This window comes from Zootoca vivipara, chromosome 2 (genome assembly GCF_965207765.1).
Source record: "Zootoca vivipara chromosome 2, rZooViv2.hap1.1, whole genome shotgun sequence".
Taxonomy (NCBI): domain Eukaryota; kingdom Metazoa; phylum Chordata; class Lepidosauria; order Squamata; family Lacertidae; genus Zootoca; species Zootoca vivipara.
This window is the reverse complement of record NC_142584.1, coordinates 82,185,535-82,207,585: the sequence shown is the minus strand read 5'-3', so window position 1 is coordinate 82,207,585 and position 22,051 is coordinate 82,185,535. Positions and strand designations below refer to the sequence as shown.

At 39.6% G+C, this 22,051-nt stretch overlaps 1 protein-coding gene across 2 annotated transcripts in view; it reads left to right on the top strand.

Annotated features, from left to right (window-relative positions):
- EEFSEC (eukaryotic elongation factor, selenocysteine-tRNA specific) overlaps window positions 1–22,051 on the top strand; it is a 163,315-nt gene that overhangs the window by 111,300 nt on the left and 29,964 nt on the right. Inside the window, exons 7-8 of one of the 2 annotated variants that reach the window (XM_088662336.1) lie at window positions 473–629; window positions 1,584–2,427. In XM_088662336.1, the coding sequence (XP_088518462.1) occupies window positions 473–629; window positions 1,584–1,594 (168 nt within the window). In that variant the 3' untranslated portion in view covers window positions 1,595–2,427. Of the gene's footprint in view, window positions 1–472; window positions 630–1,583; window positions 2,428–22,051 lie in introns of those variants that run through there. The other variant, XM_035106448.3, reaches the window with a different exon arrangement.

Here is a 22,051-nt window from a genome sequence, read left to right as displayed (position 1 = left end):
TTGACAAGCGGGAATGTGTGCAGACAAGGGCAGCCAAGATGATAAAGGATCTAGAAATCAAGCCTTATGAGTGACAGTTGGGGGAGTTAGATATGTTTAGCCTGGAGAAGAGAAGACTGAGAGCCATCTTCAGATATCTGAAGGGTTGTCACATGAAGGATGGAGCAAGCTTGTTTTCTGCTGCTCCAGAGGGAAGGACCTGAACAATGGATTCAAATAACAAGAAAGGAGATTTCGACAAAACACGAGGAAGAACTTTATGATGGTAAGAGCTGTTTGGCAGTGGAACAAACTACATTGGTAAGTGGTGGGCTCTCCTTCATTGAAGATTTTTAAGCAGAGGTTGGATGGCCATCTGTCAGAGATTCTTTAGCTGTGATTCCTACATTGCAGGGGGTTGGCAATGCAGTATCTTTTAAAATCTTTTTTTAAAACCAAGAACTTAGATTTTGTGTTTGTTTGTTTTTTGTAGCTCTGTGATGATTACAGTGTGATTGGTCGTTCACTGTTTAAAAAAGAGACCAACATCCAAATTTTTGTGGGGCTGAAGGTCAAGCTGTCTACAGGAGAGGAAGGTTTAATAGAAGGTGGCTTTGGACAGAGTGGAAAGTTTAAAATCCGCATTCCAGGTAAGTGTTTATCTTGCTGCATGCACACCTTTAGGAAAAGTTTTTATAATATCCTCAAAAATCCTGGGGAGCCCATTATTACATGCAATCAGAGAGATTCATAGCACATAAGTGGGAGGTATTGTGAAATTGGCTCATTGTGGGAGACTGTTATTAGGACTGAGCCAAAAGAAAGACGCTTCATCTGAATACAGTCATGTGAAAAATGTCCCCTTTCTGTGAACAGGGGCAAAAGGTCTTTGCACCACAGCAGCCCATGCTCTTCCCACCAGATACCCATTCAAAGTGTTAGCAATGAGTTGCAAAAGCGCTGTCTGTGCTCAAAATTGGTCTCAGCTAGCCAAATCTGTCTTAGCTGTGTGATGCTGTGGCATCAATACACTTACTATGTGACCCTGATTGACTGGGAACAATTTTTAAAAGCTGACATTTGATGGAGGTGTTTTGTTTTGTTTTATTTTACCCAAATGTTTTCCCCTCACACTTAAAATATTTCTGGTTTGCCTGTAGTTTAGCTTTGATTGTTATTGTTATTAATTGGAAACATATAACACTTTAGAAACATGAAAACAGAAGATAGTCGCTAGTCCTAGTCTTGCTGTGAAAGGACCGTCTTGCATACATAGCAGCTTGTCATGGGTTATGACAAGTAGTACAAACAGAAATCAGAAGCCTCTTTTCTTCTTTACCACGGAAAGGTCACTTAAGGTACTTCACTACCACTTGTTAACCTGGGTGAAGAGCACTCAGGGAAGCCTTTTCAAGAGGATTTGCCAAGAGCAGAAGATTTCCCTAACCTTTCCAAATAACCCTTCCGTTTAAAACTAATTTCCAGTGCTAGTAATGTTAGCTAGTAAAAGCACTTGGATTTCATATTGAGCTTGTAGATACCTCCCCCGCCCCCCCACCAGCCTAGGTCATTTATATAATGAGCAGAGTAAATATTTATTGTAGGTTCAAACTGAAAAAAGAGCATGAAAAAGTAAGCAAGTTCAAAATAAAAGGCAGCACGCAGTCACTCCTCAGGGTTTACCATGGAAGACTAAATTGCAGAAGGAAGACTACTCCTCACACAGAGATGGAAACAACAGGATATTCCGACAATTGAAGAATGGCAACAGAAAGTATTGGAGTATGCAGAAATAGCAAGGCTAACTGGAAGAATCCGACAGCAGGACAATGAAAAATTCCAAAAAGAATGGTCCAAATTTATGGTATACTTAGAGAAAACTACATAAATAAAGACACTCACAGGACTGAAATAAATACTCATAACACTTATCGTAAACATTTGGTTAGATCATAAGATGTAATGCTGTAATATAATAAAGAATGTACGTTTAAAATATAATACAAAAAATTATTAAGGAATTGTAGATATTTATAGAATGTATATAGTAAACACGCTTAAGTAAGAGTAATGTAGAGAAGCCAGAAGAGGGGTGGAGGGAAGTTAATTTGGATAACATATAGATTTAAAGGAGAATAATATTGTTAAGCTGTATTGTGTTTAAGATATTTGGAAAAATTAATAAAAAATATTGCCGGGGAGGGGGACGGACGGACTAAATTGCTGTTTGGATAGTCACAAAATGTGCACATTCCTCTCAACGCAGGTAAAGTACCATGAGTTTTGAACAGAGTTCCCTTCTGGCTCTTTCAGTACCATATTCTAGGCAACTCCCTGGCCTCAAAACATGATCCCTCACCACCATATTAAAGGTCAGATATGCTCACCCTTCCCACTTTTTACATGCAGTACTCCACAAGAAAAGTGTTAGTCAATAAGCTGCTCCTTCACTGCCATTTGACAAAATAAAAAAATTCCTTCAGTAGCACCTTAAAGACCAACTAAGTTTATATTTTGGTATGAGCTTTCGTGTGTATGCACACTTCTTCAGATACGAAAGCTCATACCAAAATATAAACTTAGTTGGTCTTTAAGGTGCTACTGAAGGAATTTTTTTATTTTGCTTCGACTCAGACCAACACGGCTACCTACCTGCCATTTGACAGTTAATAAACCTTGGTTACAGCTAGTGGTTGGTGAGGAGAGATCTTAGCCATGAGTCCAGGACCAAACGTTGGCCTAGTTCAATATGTTATAGGAGCAAAAAGGACCAAGGAAGAGCAAAGTGGCTGTGCGTTCATCTCTAGGAGCCTGAAAGGAAACTGAAAGGAACTTGGAAGAAGGATATTCGAGTTCAGCCTTTCCCTGGGAAGTTTAGAAAAGAGATGGTTCTCAGCTTGATAAGCTCAAATAATCATTTATTAGCTAGTTAGGTTTGGAACGGGGGGGGGGGGTTCTTGCCAGTTTCTACTGTTTTTCAAAGTATTTATTAGGAAAAATTGGAGAACTATACTGGGAAATGAGAACAGATGCATTATTAATATTCCAATAAAATGTACTGAAATACATTTTTCAAATTGGTAATAGTTTTGAATTGATATGAAATTAAACAAAACAACAAGAGTCTCAACCAGAGTGGATTACATAACTGCAGTTTATATATATCGTAAACTTTAACTACAGTGCAATGTGATTTCTATTGATGAAACAATTTTAAAATTTGTTCTTAACTGTGCTTTTCTTGGAGAGAGAAAAACAGGTTTCCCACTATGACTAATGTTAGTTTTAGCTTGTTTCTTGTTTGTGGACCACAGTGTTTTAATTATTCTGAATAATTACAGTATATTATGTCTTTAAAGTGAGGTGAGCGCCACAACCCCAGAGTCGTTTACGACTGGACGACTGGACTTAACTGTCAGGGGTCCTTTACCTTTTTATGTCTTTAAGATACTGATTATGAAATGTGATGTACAACCTTCTTTCACATTTTTAATCCAAAGATCTAAGAAATGGGTGTGACAAATATGTTTGCAAACCCATGAAAAATATTTGTGAATGCTTCTAATGTGGCTCTTCAATTTTTATTTCTATTGGATTCAAAGGGGTGTGTTTTGGGCTGGTATTTGAGCATAAGGCTTTGAGGATTCAGCAGATAATAACTTCGTTTCAGAGGCTCTGAAACCAAGCAGAAAGTACTTCTGCTTGCATAAAGCAGGGCCCTGATTTTCACCGATACCCACCCACTGTATCCTGTGCCACATCTTGTGGTGTTCTGATGGGTGTCCCACTCTTGGGAACAACTTCAGTGTAGTTGTGTAGGGGATATTTGTCAAATATTGAGGGGAAGAAAAAAGGTTGATTAGCGATGAAGCATCTCATTGACAGGACAAAGTTTGCAGTGCCCAGCTGTGGTACACATGGCAATCTTTTCCCCATCCTAATCTCTTTCATATATCAGAATAATGGTTTCCTCATTTTGGGGGGTGGGGAGCCGAGACTGAGAATTAATTCCAACCTACAGTACATTGTTAGCTGACTTGAGGGTAAAGCTGTTTGCTTACACAAATGGTCTACTTGCATGAGCAGTGTACTGTCGGAGCCATGAACTCATGCAAGGTCAATAACTTTCTTTCCATGAAAACAAAATCAGCAAGTTCCAAGTTTTTGTTTTCATAGAAAGGGAGCCGCAAAATGTTGTGAGATCACAGTGTCAAGTTACACTACTCATGAGCAGCCCCCCCCCTGTCAGCTGACAGCAAAGCGGCAGAACTGATGCAGAGTGACATGTCCCATGGCTGTGTTGACATTTGAGCCAAAGTCTGTTCCTGACACTCCATCCATAGCCATTCTGCTTATTATATTTTTCCTAAGGATACCATTTTTCTTTTCTTTTAACTCTACAAAAAACAATATTAATCCAAAAATATTTTGCTGTTTGGAAAAAGAAGTCAGCTGTTCTTCACTTTTTCTGATGAGCTACCTCTTCTCCTTCCATGCAGTCAGGAGAGGGAAGGTTTTAAATAAGCTATGCAAACCATGGTGTATAAAGCTGGCTTGTTTAACTAACCATAGTTTTTTGTGTTTTAAACCACAATCTCTGGTTTGCATGCAGTGGCAAGCCAGGTTTCATAGAAAGTGAAACTAAACTCTGCCAAAGTCAACATCCTGGCCTTATGAGAAGATGAAAGGCGAGCATGTGAGTCCGAGGCTCATAGTGCGCTTTCCTGCTTATGCATGTGGCACTAAACATGGGTTTAGACTTATCTGCAAGTGGGCTGTTTGGGTTTGTCTGGGCAGGGGAAGAATCCCAATTATTGGCACTACACAGTTTTCCCATAGCTCGTGGGTTTTGACTGTAAACTCTCTGGGTTGTATCCAGTGTCGGTCCTACTAAAAGTAGAACTGGTGGAATTCATAGATCTAAGTAATTTAAGTCTATTTATTTCAGTAGCTCTACTCTTGAGGTGAATTCAGATTGTACCCCCACCCAGCCAAAAGAATCCTAGGAACTGTAGTTCACCCCTCACATACCTATAGTTCCCAGCACTCTTAACAAACTACAGTTCCCAGAATTGTTGAGGTGTGTGCGTTTTATTTGTTATTTAAATGTATCGTGTATAAACAGCCTTGTTGGATACAGCCCTCTATCTCAAAGCACCCTAACCCTAACAGCATAGTTTGGTGCACATGGGCTTGGATTATATTGGCAGCTGTTGACCTGTTTAGTAGATTCTTGGCTATAGTTACTAATTTTCAAATAAAATAAAGATTTATGTTTTATTTGATGTCAGAAAGCCTGTAGCATATGGGAGCTGGCAAGTTCTCATCCCAAGTGAATTCTTGCCACCATGTGGGGACCAAGCAGCACAAGCTGTGATTACCTCCACATGCACCAAACTTTTGGAGTCTGCAGAATATTATAGTATTTTAGGACTTTGTTCCGAACAAAGCTAAAGACACAATTCCTTCTCACAGGTGCTAAGATCTCATTTTGGTAACAGTGGCCAGTGCTGCACAACAAATCAAATCAAGATTTACAGAATTGCTTGTTCCTATTCTCATTCACTGAATATTTTCTGGTATGGATCATGATAGAATTTGGCAAGTTATAACAGAATATTGTAACAAGGAGTTTCTCCACTCACCATCTAGTCTGAAACAGACTTCAGTCTTTGCCACCCATAAATGCAGGGGATAGTGACTTAAACAAGGCTGTCTTACAGAACCAAAACTACACACTCTGGAGAAAATAAAAGCATGACTAGAAAATTGCTAGATGTTTCTTTAAGAGCTACCAACATTTCATTGTGGAGAAGGGTAGTAGATATGACGTTGCTTAAGTCAAATATAGTTCACATTCCATTGTTAGGTCAGTGTTGCTTTTTTAATATGTCTGTATCCTGTTTGTGGTTTTTTAAAGGAGTTGTTTTTTTAAGTTTAGCTGGTTGAATTCCCCTCTTCTGTTCTTCTCCCCATACATATTATTCTACCTCTTGTTCTCTTTCATAAAAGTTCCTTTCACAGAGGCTTACTCATATAACCTTTTAAAGAAACAATGTAATTAATTTTTTTAAGATTCCTTAAACAGCATGCATACGAAACTCTCCCACTCCTCATGAGAACAAATGAGAGGTTTAAATGGTTGAGGGATGACTTCAAGCTGAAAGACATAACAGTTTCTTTAAAAGAGGAGAAAAACAAAGAAAAAAAGAAAAGCACCCAATTTTTGAATGCAGTTGAAACTGTTTTAGAAAAGAAAGGCTCAAGAAATGAAAGAAACTGTTGCAGTACATTTGGTGCAAGTGAATTGATTGCACAAAGAGAATACTGTACATATTCTATTTGGTAGCCAATTTTACTGTATTGGGGAATCAATTGTTAAATAATAGTAGAGTTGCGTTTGCTTTGACTTTATGTACACATTTATCTGGAAGTTAGTACCGCTGAACTCAGTGGGGTTTACCTTTGAGTATACATGTATAGGCTTATACTTTAAGACTCCTAGGGGACTGGTGTGTTTTTGCAGGTGTGTTCTACTTCATGTCATTGACACAATAATAGTACATTAGTGGTAGATTTATTCTGGATGCCCACAAGTCATTTTGCTTTATTAGTTCTTCTCTGGTGCTTGCCCATGTTAGCACATTATTGCTTTCCAGAAGACACTCTTGCACTACAGCTCAACAAAAGTAGGACAACCCACCTGGAACATTTGTGGTATGAAAAGGTGCAGGATCTCAGCAGGAAGCTATGGAACATGCATCAATTAGAAACAAAGGACCATGTCCATCCCCAAACTTTTGCAAGTGGGATTTCATGTAACTGCCTTGATAACCATCATAAGCACAAATTATAAATGTGCAAGGAAAAGGATTTTTGGAGGGGCCTTAACTTGCATTTAGAAGGTAAAAACAAGGTCCCACCCTCTGGATTGAAAAGAATAGCTGTGTTGGTGGCAGTTTTTGATGGCAGCTTAAAATCAATAGGGAAACCATGCAGGTTTGGGGGTTGCAAAGGAGAGTCTTTGGTACCCTGCTTCTTCCCTATAGCACCTCCTGTCTTTAGATCCTGCTCTCCTCTCAACATCGAATCTCCTCATAGATGTTTCTAAAAAGTGAAGGAACTCGGAAAAGCACAAGAAAATGTATTGAAGGGGCTAAAGGTAATTGATTTGCTATTGAAAGAAAAAAAAGGAAATACATACAGAGAAAGTATGTCATGATAAATTGTACAGAATGATAATTAAGCATGATTATACACACAAGAGATGTTGATGCATTGTGTAGGATTCCCCAAGAAAGTATGACACAGCCCAATCCTATCCACATTTAACTGGAAGTAAGTTACTGACTTGCAGTGGAATCCTAACAAAGTCTGCTCAGATGTATGTTCTATTGAATTCAGTAGAGCTTACTCCCAGGTGAGTGGGGTTAGGACTGCAGCCTTACTCCCAAGTACATGTGCATAACATTGCACCTTTAGAAGAAGAGTAAGTGTGAAGAAGAGCAACCGATTGTTTCATAGCAGATGCTTATTAGATGATCAAGATTTGGCTTTGTGCCTGGAGTGTGTGCATCCCCCAACAGCTTTTCCCCTTGCTGCTCTGGTAAGGTGTGTGCATAAAAGACTTGTGTAAGCAGAATCAATGACAAGTTTTGTTCCCACATCAATATCTACCCAGCTAGGGTATGGGGTTAATACCCACATTATTGTCCCTTCTTGCACTGCTCCTTCTTGTGTACGTGAACAGAGTAGCATGGGTAGAAGCTCTCTACCAGTAAACACAGATTGTCACGAAGTGTTGATGGCCAGGGTCAATTCCATTTCATTTCTGTTACTATATCAATGACTGTTAGCATTTGCTACAGAATAAATGCATTGCCTTGATTTTTGGCAGTGTGTGTTTGGTTTGAATACAGCAAATAATTCCCAGACTTTCAGGCTGCATCCCATTCTCCTGACTTGGACCTAATCAGGTTGCTGCTAGGAAAAGATTTGTACTTCCTGTTGCTGTATGGCACTTTCCCCCACAATTTTTATTTCCATGCTTTCTGAATTGTATGGCAAAATATTGTGATACATATGTGCAGTTTAAAAGCAGCAGCAGTTTTCAGTTTTTCAAAAGAAGCCGTTTATAGCCAGCATATTCATAACCAAGTGGAAATATTAGCTGTTTCCATTATACAAATCTATGGTGTGACCACGCTTGAAATACTGTGTACAGTTCTGATCGTCTCACCTCCAGAAAGGATATTGTAGCTGAAAAAAGTTTCAGAAAAGGGCAAACAAAATGATCAAGGGGATGGAGTAACTACCCTATGACGAAAGGTTTACAGTATCTGAGGCTTTTTAATGTAGAGAAAAAGTGACCAAGAGGTGATACGATAGAGGGGTATAAATTCACGCAGGGTGTGGTGAAAATGGATGGTGATAAGCTTTTCTCTCATAATACTAGAACTTGGGAACATCCAATGAAGCAGAATGTTGGAAGTTTCAGAACAAACAAAATAGAGCACTACTTCACACAGAGCATAGTTAAACTATGGAATTTCCTCCCACAAAAATCATCAACTTGGATATCTTTTAAAAAGGATCAGGCAAATTAATGGAAGATAAGGATATCAGTAGTTACCATCCATGACAGCTATACTCTACCTCAAGAAGAAGAAGAAGAAGAAGAAGAAGAAGAAGAAGAAGAAGAAGAAGAAGAAGAAGAAGAAGAAGAAGAAGAAGAGTTGTTGTTTATCACTACCCAAAGGAGTCTCAAAGTGGCTAACATTCTCCTTTCCCTTCCTCCCCCACAACAAACACTCTGTGAGGCGAATGAGGCTGAGAGACTTCAAAGAAGTGTAACTAGCCCAAGGTCACCCAGCAGCTGCATGTGGAGGAGTGGAGACGCGAACCTGGTCCACCAGATTACAAGTCCACCGCTCTTAACCACTACACCACGCTGGCTCTCATGCTGGACTAGATGGACCTTTAGCTTGTGACAAACATGACTATTCTAGATGGTACATTTTCTATTATTTTCCATTACTTCATTCTGCTTCCATTATCGTTGTTGTTTCACTCTGTCTTTAAAATGTTAGAATGCTTTATTCTTTTCTTTTTATAATCCAGAAAAAATGTTGTGATTGCTCTCAATGGCAATAAAATGGCATTGTTTCTTTGCAAATTATTGATCTGAAGTGCAAATTAACATTTCTCATTTGTATACTCTTGAGAGAGAATTATGTTTTGGGGGGAAAACCTTAAACTTAATACTTATAGAATCCTAAAATACAGATTTCAGATTTTGGTACAAAGCAACAAGCATTGACAAATCCTAGAGACTTATCACTGGAAATTCAGCAAACTTAAACTCTGTTGACATTTTAGGAAGTATCGTGTGTACAGTATCTGTATATGGTGCTGAGTCAGCTTTTCTTTGCCCTTATTGTGAACTACAGCTAAAACTATATTCAGTTTTAAAAATAGCCTTGAAATGGAATATGCACCCAACTTTCCCCAAGACTTCTTAGAAAGGATACCTGGTTTGCAAAAGACTTACGTGTTGCATTCATTTAGTCTACAGTGGCCTGTCCTCCTCTGACTTCCGAAAGACAATATGTTAATAAACTGACTCTAGATGGAGTGAAATTTAAAGCAAGAGTGGTAAACTATGTATCCAGCAACCATCTCCTTTGGTGTGAAATGCTAATTTATTTATTTTCTCACTGGGGATCCTGGGGATCCTGGGACTTGTGCTCCAACTGCATGATCCCCAATGGGAAAAGATACTCAGAGCACCATTTGCTGCAGGAGATGCCCATTTGCCGCTGCCAGAGTCTCCTCTGTCTACAACTGTGGAACTGCCTTCCTGTGGAGCTTCAGTAGGAATGAGCCCTTCTTTCTTTCAGATGTCTTCTGAAAACTGCACTGTTCAGACATTACGTCTACTGATCTTTTGTTGATCTTTTTGATTATTTTTATGGATATTTATAGACTGATTTTTATTGTATTTTATATGCTATAAGCTGCCTTGTTATATTTCAATGGAAGAGTGGGTTGTAACTTTAAATAAAAATAAATAAAAAGCGCTAGAACAGCCTGGTTAATTTTGGAGCGATGCAGCAAGTTTTTGTCCGTCTCTAAAACTGACCATCTTAGGGTTTTGTTTTGGTTTTTTTTAAATAAAAAACTTAAGTAAGAACACTTAATAGAATGTTTAATCTCAGTATGGATCAGGTTATAGAAAGAATGCATTTCAAACACATTCAGAAACACTTATTATCTGGAAAGGCAGTTATGGGGGGATGAAAGGAGGCTGTGTGCTGACATTTCGAGCCCATGTGCGTCCATTTACATGCATGCGCACTAGAGTCAAGATGCATCCTGTCCCCCACTCAGAAAGTTAACTTCTAAAAACCCAGGAGAAGGGGTTTGAGGAGGAGGAGGAGGAGGAGGAGGAGAAAAAGAAGAAGAAGAAGAAGAAGAAGAAGAAGAAGAAGAAGAAGAAGAAGAAGAAGAAGAAGAAGAAGAAGAAGAAGAAGAAGAAGAAGAAGAGTTCGGACTTGATATCCCGCCTTTCACTCGCCTTAAGGAGTCTCAAAGCGGCTAACAGCCTCCTTTCCCTTCCTCCCCCACAACAAACACTCTGTGAGGTGACTGAGGCCGAGAGACTTCAGAGAAGTGTGACTAGCCCAAGGTCACCCAGCAGCTGCATGTGGAGGAGCAGGGAAGTGAACCCGGTTCACCAGATTACCAGTCCACTACACTATGTGTAGAACTCTTAACCACTACACCATGTGTAGAACTCTATTGCCCTCTGTATTAGCTAACAAATATAAAAAGGCACCCCAGTCTTGTCCCCCAAAAGCAAAGTTGAGACAAAATGGGAACAGTCTTTTCCTAGGGGTTAGCAACAGAAAAACAAGTTGCAAGGGCTGACTGTCACTCAAGGCCCTACCTTTAAAGCTCCATTCCTTCCCTGCCATATTTATTTGGCACAAAACTTTGGTAGTTACACTGATGTGGTGGGGTTGAAGAGAGAGAAAACAAGGGAAGAAGAAGCATGTCCAAGTTGGACAGATATAGATGAAAGAGGCTTTAATAGGATTTTTAATTAATTGTGTTATTGTAGTGTTGCCAAATCAATGGTAATGGGCAAGTAGATTTTTTATACCAAATGCTAATTGCATATGGTGGCTTGGGAGGTCAGTGAGACTGTGGAATTTTAGTGGATACAAATAGAAACAAGATAGCTTGGTTTTCCAGAGATGAGTTGATATGTGCAAGAAATCCATTACAGAACATTTTTATCACTCAGTATGCTTCCTTTTTAGGGAGATCCTGCTGTTTGCATTCCTTTGATTACGTTGCATTAAAACAGGATTATCTTGGTGTTTTGGCCATATGGAATTTAGGTGGGTTTCTTTGCATCATGCCTCCCCACCTCTTAGAAAGAAAACAAGAGCCACTAGCCACAAGGCTTGATGGGTTGCATTTTTTTCATATCAGATGTTGCTGAGTAGGAGGATTTAATCCAAGAGGTGAATGCAAAAGCCCAACGGCAAACAACAGCAACAAACTCTGCAAGTTGCATTTTATTTAAAAACTGGAGATTCACTCTGCTTGTTCTTTCATAGTCTCTCTTCCCCTACCCTCTAAAGTAAACACACACAAAATGAAAACCCTTAAAGGGGTACTTCAAGCATAAATCTTCCTTCCCACTTTGTAAAAACTAGCTGCTGTGACATGGACAGAAGCTGATGGAGGCAGGTTGACAGGGAAGTAGCATTTTCCTTTATGCTCCTTTATATTGAGAGGATTAAACTCTGGCAGTATAAAAGTACTGATGACCACAAGGAGGAGGTGGATGATATTGATTACAGAGGCATTGACCAGAAGAAAACCTTGTCCACCGTCTAAGTGACCCATAAGTAATCTTTGAAACTGCAAATCACAATAGGGTAATCTGTTGTCTTGACTTCTAGTTGGGTCAGAACTGAGATTTATACTATTTGCTTTCCACCAACAGATGTAAAATTGAGTGCTTCTGTTTTGGTACATCCCAGTTGTCTGTGTTATTCTATGAAAGGCAGAAACTGTGAGCAGGGTGTTCATCTGCAATCAGTATAACCCCGGCACAAACTGCTTTCCCTCATTGTTTCCTCTTTTCAACCTCTTGTTCTGGCTCTTGTTCTGCTATCCCTCACTTGCTTCTTGCATGGAGACTATGTCTGGCTTGCTTATGTATAGTGTGTACCTTCTCTCTGTCAATCGGTTCCTTGCCCTTCTCTCAATTTTCCCATCCTCTCTTGATTCATATTGACTCCTGGTTCTCATACACTCTTGAATCCGCAACCTGAACAGGCAGTGGATCTTGGACTCCAGATTTCTGACCCAGCTGGCCTTAGATCACAGTACTGATGAGATGTCATTTGAGTTGAGTCATTTGAGTTGTCCTTGATCATTGGCTGCCATTCACCAAGTGTTGCCTTGCCCTCTTCCAAGTCCCTGCTGACATGTTTGGCTGATGAAGTTTCACAGCAATATGCCTTTCTTGTACATACTTCTGGGCTCACTCCCCCCCCCCAAAAAAACCTTTTCTTAGTGGCCAGTCACATTTTACTAGTTAAAACCCCATGTGTCTGTAGAGAGGCAGCATAGACTGTCCACAGCTGCTATGAATAATTTTTCCCCTCAGCACCAAGCCAAACTCTTTTATCTTAAAGCAAAAGCCTTCATGAAGAAGTTTATGATAATAGTGCACACTCCTTAATAAAGTAATTTTTTTGTTTGGAAGCTTTATCCATTTAGCAGGTTTCAGTGAATTTATTTCACCATGCAACATGGTTGAGTTGCCTGCGTAAGACTAACAAAAAAGAGTAGAAGCATTTAAGCCTCTAAAGCTCATCTGAATTCAGTGCTGAACAGAAATGTTTTCTTCTCTTGAAAAAAACGTTCCTGAATAGGAAGTGGTACCTAATAGTTATTGCCTGTCTTCTGTCTGCCTGTATATACCCTTTAACCTTACATCTATCCTCATTATTCCTAGATTCTTCCTATTCCTAGATTTGTGCAGCTTTTTTACAGCTGATGTTTTCATGATTGGTCAACTGCTACTAGCAGAAAATTAGGCAGTTAATATTTGTGGTGCGGGGAGCTTAATTTCATTTATGGAGTACTCAGTGCAGATAACACTACATGCTATAAAGCATATTGTATAACATCATCCCTCTGGTGCAACCAGTGCTTCTTATTGATTACATTTATATACTACCCGTCCTTATTCCAATAATAAGTATAGGGAGAAATGAGGCCCATGGGATATTCCTTCTTTGGGCTTCATCATTGTTGGGCATGATTTCTGAAAGTGAGATGGAATCCTTTCTGATTCAATATTTACGTATGACTGTACACTTAGTGGGTTTGTGTCCATACTTGATAATTCTGTTGCGCTTACATTATCAGTGAAGTTTGGGTATGTGTTGCAGATTCTCTGCTGCTTTTCATTCGCTACAAAGGTAAGAGTGGCTTGGAATGGGGTACGGTAAAAGCCCTATCTGTGAACAATCAAGGATAGAGTTCTGTAGTCCATCCCTACCAAAGGATTCTAATTGGCGCTGTCTGAGCCAGTCTTAATGCAATTTAGTTATCATCAAGCAGAAGGGTTTTATTTATGGAACAGGCCCCTCCAGAACTTCCTCCGACCTTTGAGAAACCGTGAATATGAGAGAGTTGTTTGAGCAGGCATGCCTGGCTGGTGTATGCATTTCTTTAATAAGGCAGGGATTGATGTCTCTTGCAGTGCAGGGGTTAGGTAAACAACAGGCCCTTGGTTCAGTGCTTTCCATGTTCAACTGCTTGTTTATATGGATCTCAAAAGGTTAGGTTAGCCTTCTTGACATCTCGAGGGAGCCTTCTTAGCCATGGTGTAACTCTCAAGACATAGCATCCCTTCTTAGGAGAGGCATCATCCAAATGGAAATCTCTGGCTACGGATCATATTGATGGTATTGAATTTAGTGTTCAGAAGTGCTCATTTAAAAATGCATTTTTAAACATCTGGACCTGAACTTTTTTAACTGTTCCATCCTCTATGTAATTTACTTGTTAGTAATTTTCACTGTATTCAGTGGGGTTATACCTGGGGAGTGTACATAACCTTGCAACCTATAGTCTTTCCTTGTGATTTCCCCCTCCCGCAATGTAGTTTCTGTGCAGGATCCAGCCACTTTTCTGTAAGTGAAATGTGACAAGTTCTGGTGCAGTCTTACACTTCAAATATATTCAACATCAAATGTTACTTAATAATCACTCTCCCTTTGCCCTTGCCTGGTCTCAGTTATGATTTAATTTGCAAACAGTTGTAATTTTCATATTTGTATCACAACCGTTTGAATGTATTTTCTCAGTCTTGTTGGGGATGATTTGTTGTGTTCATTTTAGAAATATTACTGTATTAACTTCAGTCAGGTAAATTAGCCTGTAATTGCCTTCCTCTCTCAGAAACATGTAGCATGTTGCTTGTGAAAACTGGTTTTAGTTCAAGAACAAACCTTGTTTCGTGTATTTGTGCTGGTTGGTGAAAGCACTCATATATATATATATATATATATATATATATATATATATATATGCCTGCTACACTTCACTAATTAACTTTATATGCATGTGAAAAGCCCAAAATGTAATTACTAGAAAACGTTAAATCCCTATCAAAAGCTCCCCTGTGATTTAGAAAATGTGGGTGACCTTTTTCGTTCCAAATATAAGGGTTCCACTAATGTGAGATAGACCACTGAAAATATTTGTGGTTGGCATGAATACCTCCAACTGAAATAAGTGTCAACATGAGCCATCAAGGGTAGATAGTGTCAAGTTGGGCAACATGACCCCAAGCAACTACAGTCCCTTCTATGCGTTGAAGTCGTCTTCTAGCCCCATGGCTGGTTGATGCAGTGCATACCGCATGGATGTTGTGGTTGACTGAATGGCTGTAGTAGTGTATGGCTAGGTTAAGTAACTGCTTGCTCCATGCCCACCTCAAGCCAGGCCCCGCCTAGTTTTGAAGAAGGCTGTTTTCTCATGTTGATTAGGGTGCATTGTATGCTTTTGTCCCCCTTAAATGACTTGTGCAGTGTCTCACTTAAATGTTGCGCTTTGCATTTAATCAATATTAATATGATAATGGGGATGAAACAACTGAAGCGAGCTCAAGGAGATTATCTTTCCTTATCCGAGTGCATCCATTAGCTAGGAATTATAGGTTTCTATTAAATGAAACTGACAGATGGGCATTTGGAGGTGGCTGTGGGAGGGAGGACGAAAGAGTGAGAGGAACGGGAGAGTGCAGGGTGAAAGTTGAAGTTTAGAAAATCTATAAAAATGAAAACAAACCATCCATCTTGATAGTTGGCATTTTACCCTCCTGGTGCACTTTTGTGATGCTCTTCTGATTCTCATTGAGAACATTATGCTGAAATTTAATCCAGGGGAGCCCAGAGGTTATACTACTATGCTTTCCTAGAAATAAGCGACAGCGTCAGGGCAAGGATTTGCCATTGACTAGAAAAGTTAGTCTTGTTCCCTTGACAAAAGTAGTGCCCTGAATTTTTTTTGGGGGGGGGGGGAAGCAGAGGGAGGGATGTATATGAAAGAAACAATCTCCATTGAAGCATTTCAGACTATTATCAAACAATAAATCAAATAAACCTCCCCATCTAGGAACTGCTGCAACAATGTTAATAGCTAGGGCTAGAAACCAAGACAATAATACTATAAATAATTGTAGATGGTGGAGATAGTGGAGAGAAAATAACATAATTAAAATAATTTTACAAGATGGGCAGTTCACTGAGATGGATGGTGTAACACAATATGTTAAAAATATCTGTTGTATAATGCAAACATGACATTGTTGATGGGAAGCATCTGTCTTGTCAGCAAACCGCTACAAATTACCCTTGCTATAGTTTCTGCGCTGGAAGGATCTTTCTTTCCTTTCAAGGAATAAGGAATCGTGTTCATGCCATACTATGGAACTGAAGAGTAGACCAAATTCACACAACTGGTTGGACCTTTTTAATGGTAACTTCTGGAAGGGGAGGGGGAGGGAGTTTGTGCATGTCTTGGGGGGCATGTTTGGAAGTTATGGATTAATTTAACAAATTGAACTTGACCCTTATTTGCTACTTGGGGAAAACCGTTGTGGCAAGTGAAGGAAGCTTGGTTGGATGGATCACTTAAAAATGAAAGCTGACAATGTGTTGGGAATATTCATTTATGACTCAAGGCAGTAAGGAATGGAGGTTTAATTAGTGTGGTAACCAAAGTATTATGGCTATTCCGCAGTTATACTAAGTTGGTTGAAGGGGAAGAGCACGATAGGAGGATAACACAAGCACTCTTTTAACTCATAGAGGCTCCCTTCTTGATTTAGAACCCTGAACTTATTTGTGAATGATGTTGCTTGCATTTTTATTGTTTTTGTGTAAACCACATAGAGCTATTTATTACATTGAATGGTTGAATACATGCATAAATACATACATACATAAGACTACAGTTCCTATCATAACAGACTGGTCATGCTATCTGGGGCCAATTAGACCTTTAGTTTAAAACATTTTAGGAAACCGCATTGGCCACCGCTGATTTAATGCAAGAAATGGCTTTTTAAAAAGAGTGTGGCCACATATTACCCACCACTGGTACAGAAGGTTTTAAAAGTAAGCACCAGCACTTGGAATTGTGCCTCCAAATGGGCTGGGAGGACATGATACACCAGTAGTTATTATTATTATTAATTAATATAATAGTTAACATTTCTGCTGTTTCTAAGAAGTCTTCCATGGCAGCTTCACATATAAGCATTGCCCCGTAATCTAATCTGAAGGTTGCCAGGCCATGGATAACTGAGGCTAGACTATCTCCATCCCGAAGGAGTCGCAGCTGGTTTACCAGCCTAAGCTGGTGAAAGGCACTTTGTGTCACATAGATTAGCCTGGGCATCCAGTCTGTGAACTTGATCCTTTAGGGGAAGTGCAACCTCATCCAGAACAGATTGAACAGCAGCTCCTCAGGCAGACAAATCACCTGCCACCAACACCTTCAACTTGTCAGGGTTGAGTTTCAGTTTATTGGCTCCCATTCAGCCTCTCACTGAAACCTGGCACTGATCCAGCACTTCCATGACTTTTGCCCTTTGCATTAATTATTAGTTATTTTATTCTTCTGCTGCAGATTCTGCTTGTTTCTCTCCTTAATAAGTTGTTTTCGTAGAACATTGCTAGTGACAAAAAAGGGAAAAAATATATTGGTGGCCAAAAGAGTCACACCTAATTAATAACTTTGTGAAATAGGTTTATTTTCCTACAGAAGTATTCAAACAGCCAGGGAGCAATCCTAGCTCTTAGCCAGGGCAGCAAAGCTAAACTGAGTTGATGGAGCAACCAGTACACTCAATATCCTGTCCCTCACACCAGCTAGGGTGGAAGATGTATGTTGTGTGGGTGGCTATGTCCCTTTTTTTCTGTTCAAGTTACAGGGCAAGTCCTGTTTACACAAGTGGAAGCCAGATATTACCACTGGATGCCACCCAAAGTGCTTTTCCATCCAGGATGCATTTATCCCCGTTTACTACATCAAATTTTGATCATGTTATCTGATTGTAGTTTCTTGTTAACCGTGTACCCTTCCATTAAATACAGAATTTTAAACCTTATTTTTCATTTCAATAGTTTACTATTTTGGCACTGTCAACAGAGAAATTACTCAGCAACAGACGTAATCACTATGGACTCAGGTGCAGCTAACAGTTCAGCTTTAGACTCGCAAAATTACAGGTGCAATGTGAATTTTACTTCAATGTGTGCTTATACTAACATAATTCCAGTAATTACAAATTTGAGACAGGACAATATGATTTAATCTGGTCATACATAAGTGGTTGGACTAACAGGCAAACTCACTTGTCCAAGCCACTAAATATACTCCAGGGGCACATATTTACATTCAGATTTGAGCAAAAGCCAGGAATTACACTAGGATTCTGTTTTTCAAGGTGATATAAAACAGTGATAATTATCAAACGACTGCATGTTTTTGAGCATTGGAAGATGCAGATGTATTGAAAATGGAGATTTTATTATTCTTTTTACAAATCACAGGCATTCATGCCGGGTTGACCTATGGACTAAAATTATTTTTATATCTACTTGAAATTTGACATTTCTCAAACATTAATGTGTTAGAAACATAATTATAAATATGTCAATCTAATGATTTTTTGGGGGGATGGGGATGTTGCTAATCAAGCTTCATTTTTGTGTTAGGGATATGGGAACGGTAGACAGGAATTTATGCTCTGGAAGCACAAACAGAAGCAAATCAATGAACAAGTATGGCTCTAGGGGAGAAAACGTTCTATACATCTTGTTCTAACATAATTGGCCTTCTGTAGCAGGCATGGAGGCCTCACAAAGAGGGCAGGAGCTGCACAGGCTGCCTGTGATTTGACTTAAAAGTTTGTTATGACCCTAAGCTATGTTCATGTTTGACAGCACATAACAAAAGCATATTTGATGTAACGTTAAACTTTCAAATCCCCCGCCAAGAAAGCGAACAAAATGTTCCTTTAAAATATTGTCAAATGTGGAAATCAAGCAACATCAGCAGGGACATGATCCATGCTAACTTTAGACAGCCATAGCAACATCACAGGGAAGCATTCTGCTCTTCCCATGCGTTTTTTGTTTTTGTTTTATTTATACAATGAAAGCAAGATGCATCCTTGGGGGTAAAAGGGTCTATAGAGTGTGGTGTACTTTATACTGTAAGGAAAACCGCTGCTTTAGAAAATGAGTAGCTTGTCATCATGATAGAGATGTATAAAATTACGCATGGTGCGGGGAAACGGAAAAGGGTGCTTCCCCCCTTTTCATTACACTAGACTTGGGACCATCCAATGAAGCTGAATGTTGGAATTTGCACTCACAAGATGTAATGTTGGCTGCTGACTTAGATGGCTTAAAAAAAGGGTTAGTCAAATTCATGGAGGATAGGGCTTCTAACGTCTACCAGACATGATGGCTATGGTCTACCTCCAGTGTTAGAAACTGAGATATGAAAGCTAGGAGCTAAATGGCACCTTAAACCTAGGTTATGGGCGCAGCAATGGAATGGAATGTCTAGGTGCACTTTTTAATAACAAGAATACAAAGCTGAAAATGAATGAACTGCAGCTAAAATATTATGTTCATTTTTCACACTGTCTAGTCCGGTGATGGCGAACCTATGACACGCGTGTCAGCACTGACACGCAGTAGCCATTTCAGTGACACGCGGCACGTGGCGGGATCTTCGACCTTACACTTCTGCATCACAATTATTACCCCCATCTCCCACTTTTAATACATAGACTCCCCCCTTCATTTTATACACCAAATCCCCCCCTACTCATCTCCTCCTTATCATCCTCACCTACCCCACTTCTCACCCCCACTCCCACTTTTGTCACTGTTGTTTGACTGCTGGTTGGCCTGCCTTTAAATTGAAACCTGCTTGTCTGACTGTTTTTGAGAGGGGAGCCTTTTCCCTCCCCCTTCCCCACCCCCCTTTTTCTTTTTAAAAATAATAATAATTAAAATACTGCAGTTGAAGGCTGGGTGGAACAAAGCTGGGAAGCTGTTAAAAATCTGGGAGACTAAAGCAGGAGACCGCGGTGGGCGCAAAAAACAAAACAAAACCGCAGGGGAAGAGGGGGTCAACCCCAATGCATTTTGAACCTCCTCTCAAGGAGTGGGAGTGAGGGGAGAGGTGGGCTGAAGAGGGCCACGAGGAGGCCCAGGCCCAACCCGAGCCCACCTCCCCAGCGGCAGACCTGTTGGAGTATGGCCTGAGCCTAGAGTCCCGCTGGGAAAGACCTCTGGGTTTTGCCTTATTTTTTTCCCTTTTTAAATATTGTTTTTAATTATTATTTTTTTAAAAGTTAAATAATTAGTTTTTGGTTTATTAAATACAGTTATATATTACAATTATACATTTTTGTTATTTAAACTATAAATATCGTGAAATTGTGGATTTTTTTCTCGAAGTGACACACCACCCGAGTTATGCTCGGTTTTTTGGCGAATTTTGACACACCAAGCTCAAAAGGTTGCCCATCACTGGCCTAGTCCTTCCCCTGCCTACCCCTCTAATATTCTTACAAGGGTCTTTTCTCCAGTCTTAAGAGAGTAGCTGGAAGTGGAGAGGCAGAAAAAGGTCCTCCTTTCCTTCCACTCTGCAGTTTTAATCTGAAATCTTAGGCGCAGTACTGTGCCCAGAGCTCAGAAACTGCTCACGCTAATTGCAAAATCCGCCTAGAACAATGGGAGTTTTGAACACTGTCTACCTCCACTGTTGGAGGTTGTATGCCATTGAGTCCCAGTTCCTGATAATTGCAAGTGGGGAGAGTGCCATTGCACTCGGGTCTTGCTTGTGGGCTTCCCATAGGCATTTGGAGCACAGACCAGCTCCACATGCCAAGAGCAGAACACCTGTGTGGTATGTTATTGCTGCTCCCGATTTTATGGCTATACAACTAATGCTAGGAGATAGGCGTTTGCTCAAAGCCATCTAATGGACTCATGCAACTATACTTACATTGTCCCTTGAGCTTGGAAAAACAATGGGAGTCAGGATTTCTGTTGAAGCATAGGCACAATTGGCATTTCTGGATTCTTCTCTGGGCAGACTGTACACATGTTCCCAGTCCACCGCAGTTGCTTTGGCATGTGGACCCCTTAAACATTTTCCAGTATTTGTATCTTGCTATTGGTCCGTATCACAGCTGGAACTGATACTCATGATATGTTGGAGACAAATACTGGCACTACTAACAAGAAGAAATGTGTTGACTTGGCTGCTATCAGGGTAGGGCCATACAAGTTGCCTTCTGAAATTAGGTCAGTCGGAGAGCTGGATTTCTCAGAAGTGCTGCCAGCATAGCTGTTCTCTAAAGGCAGGACGGTGTAGCAGCCCTTCCATTTCCATCCACTGTCGATGGTAAAGCAACAGTCTTCTGTTTAAAAGCAGCTCCAACTTTGAGAACTCTTTTGCGGTAGAGGCAGAAGTAAAACATTTCCTTTAGAAATTTCTCGCACTGAGCTAAGATATCCACAATCGTTGTGATCAGTAACTTCCTTTTGTATGGCTGGGACTTTTGAAGAACGAGACTTGCATTTTTTGGCATCAGTCAAGTAGTCTGGTCTTCATAGACTTGCCTTCTGTAGTGTCTTTGTGTTGAATGCTCTCCCTGAGGCACCAGCTAGTGTGTTAATTCCCATTTCTTCAGCTGCTGATGTATGAGTTGTTTTGTTAAACAACTTTTCTCTCTGTACAATTTTGCTTCTCTAATGTCTGTTTATTTTATTTGGTTTGCGTGCTGTATCCAAAGTCATGTTCTCTCTAATTTGTTCTTGGGACACTAAAATATCACGTTACTATGTGCATGACTGAAATGTTTCAAACTTAACAAAAAATGATGTGCTTATTTAATTTGTTGATTTTTAAAAAATAGAAACAGTAACATGCAATTTGTTAATTTATTTATTTCATTTATCTACAACATTTGTAGTCTGCCATATAGCAAAAAGTTCTCAGGCTGGCTTGTAACATAAAATAATATTTAGTAAATGTTCAGTAATTGACTGTGTGTATATTGTTTTTATGTGTTGGAAGCTGACTTGTGAGGGCTTAGCTCTAAAAGATCTCAAATAAAACAAGCTAAGTTCATTAAAAATAAAATGGAAAAATCAGTAAAATGCAAAGCAGCGTAAAGCACAAAGAAAGTAGAATAAAATGGTAAAAGTAAAACAGAATTAAAAGCTAAAACACATTTTAAATCCAAGAGAAAATAAATAGCCATTTGTCTGGAACTTAAAATATCACAATGTGGGGGAGAAGAGGTGCTCTCCTTAATAACTACCCACTGCACCTCACCTGGCAGGGGCACTCAGGAGTAATCCTTCAATATTGTTTTACCATTCTTTTCTATTGCTTGCGATAGTTTTCATGCTTCTTTCACACAATAAGTAGATAGCTG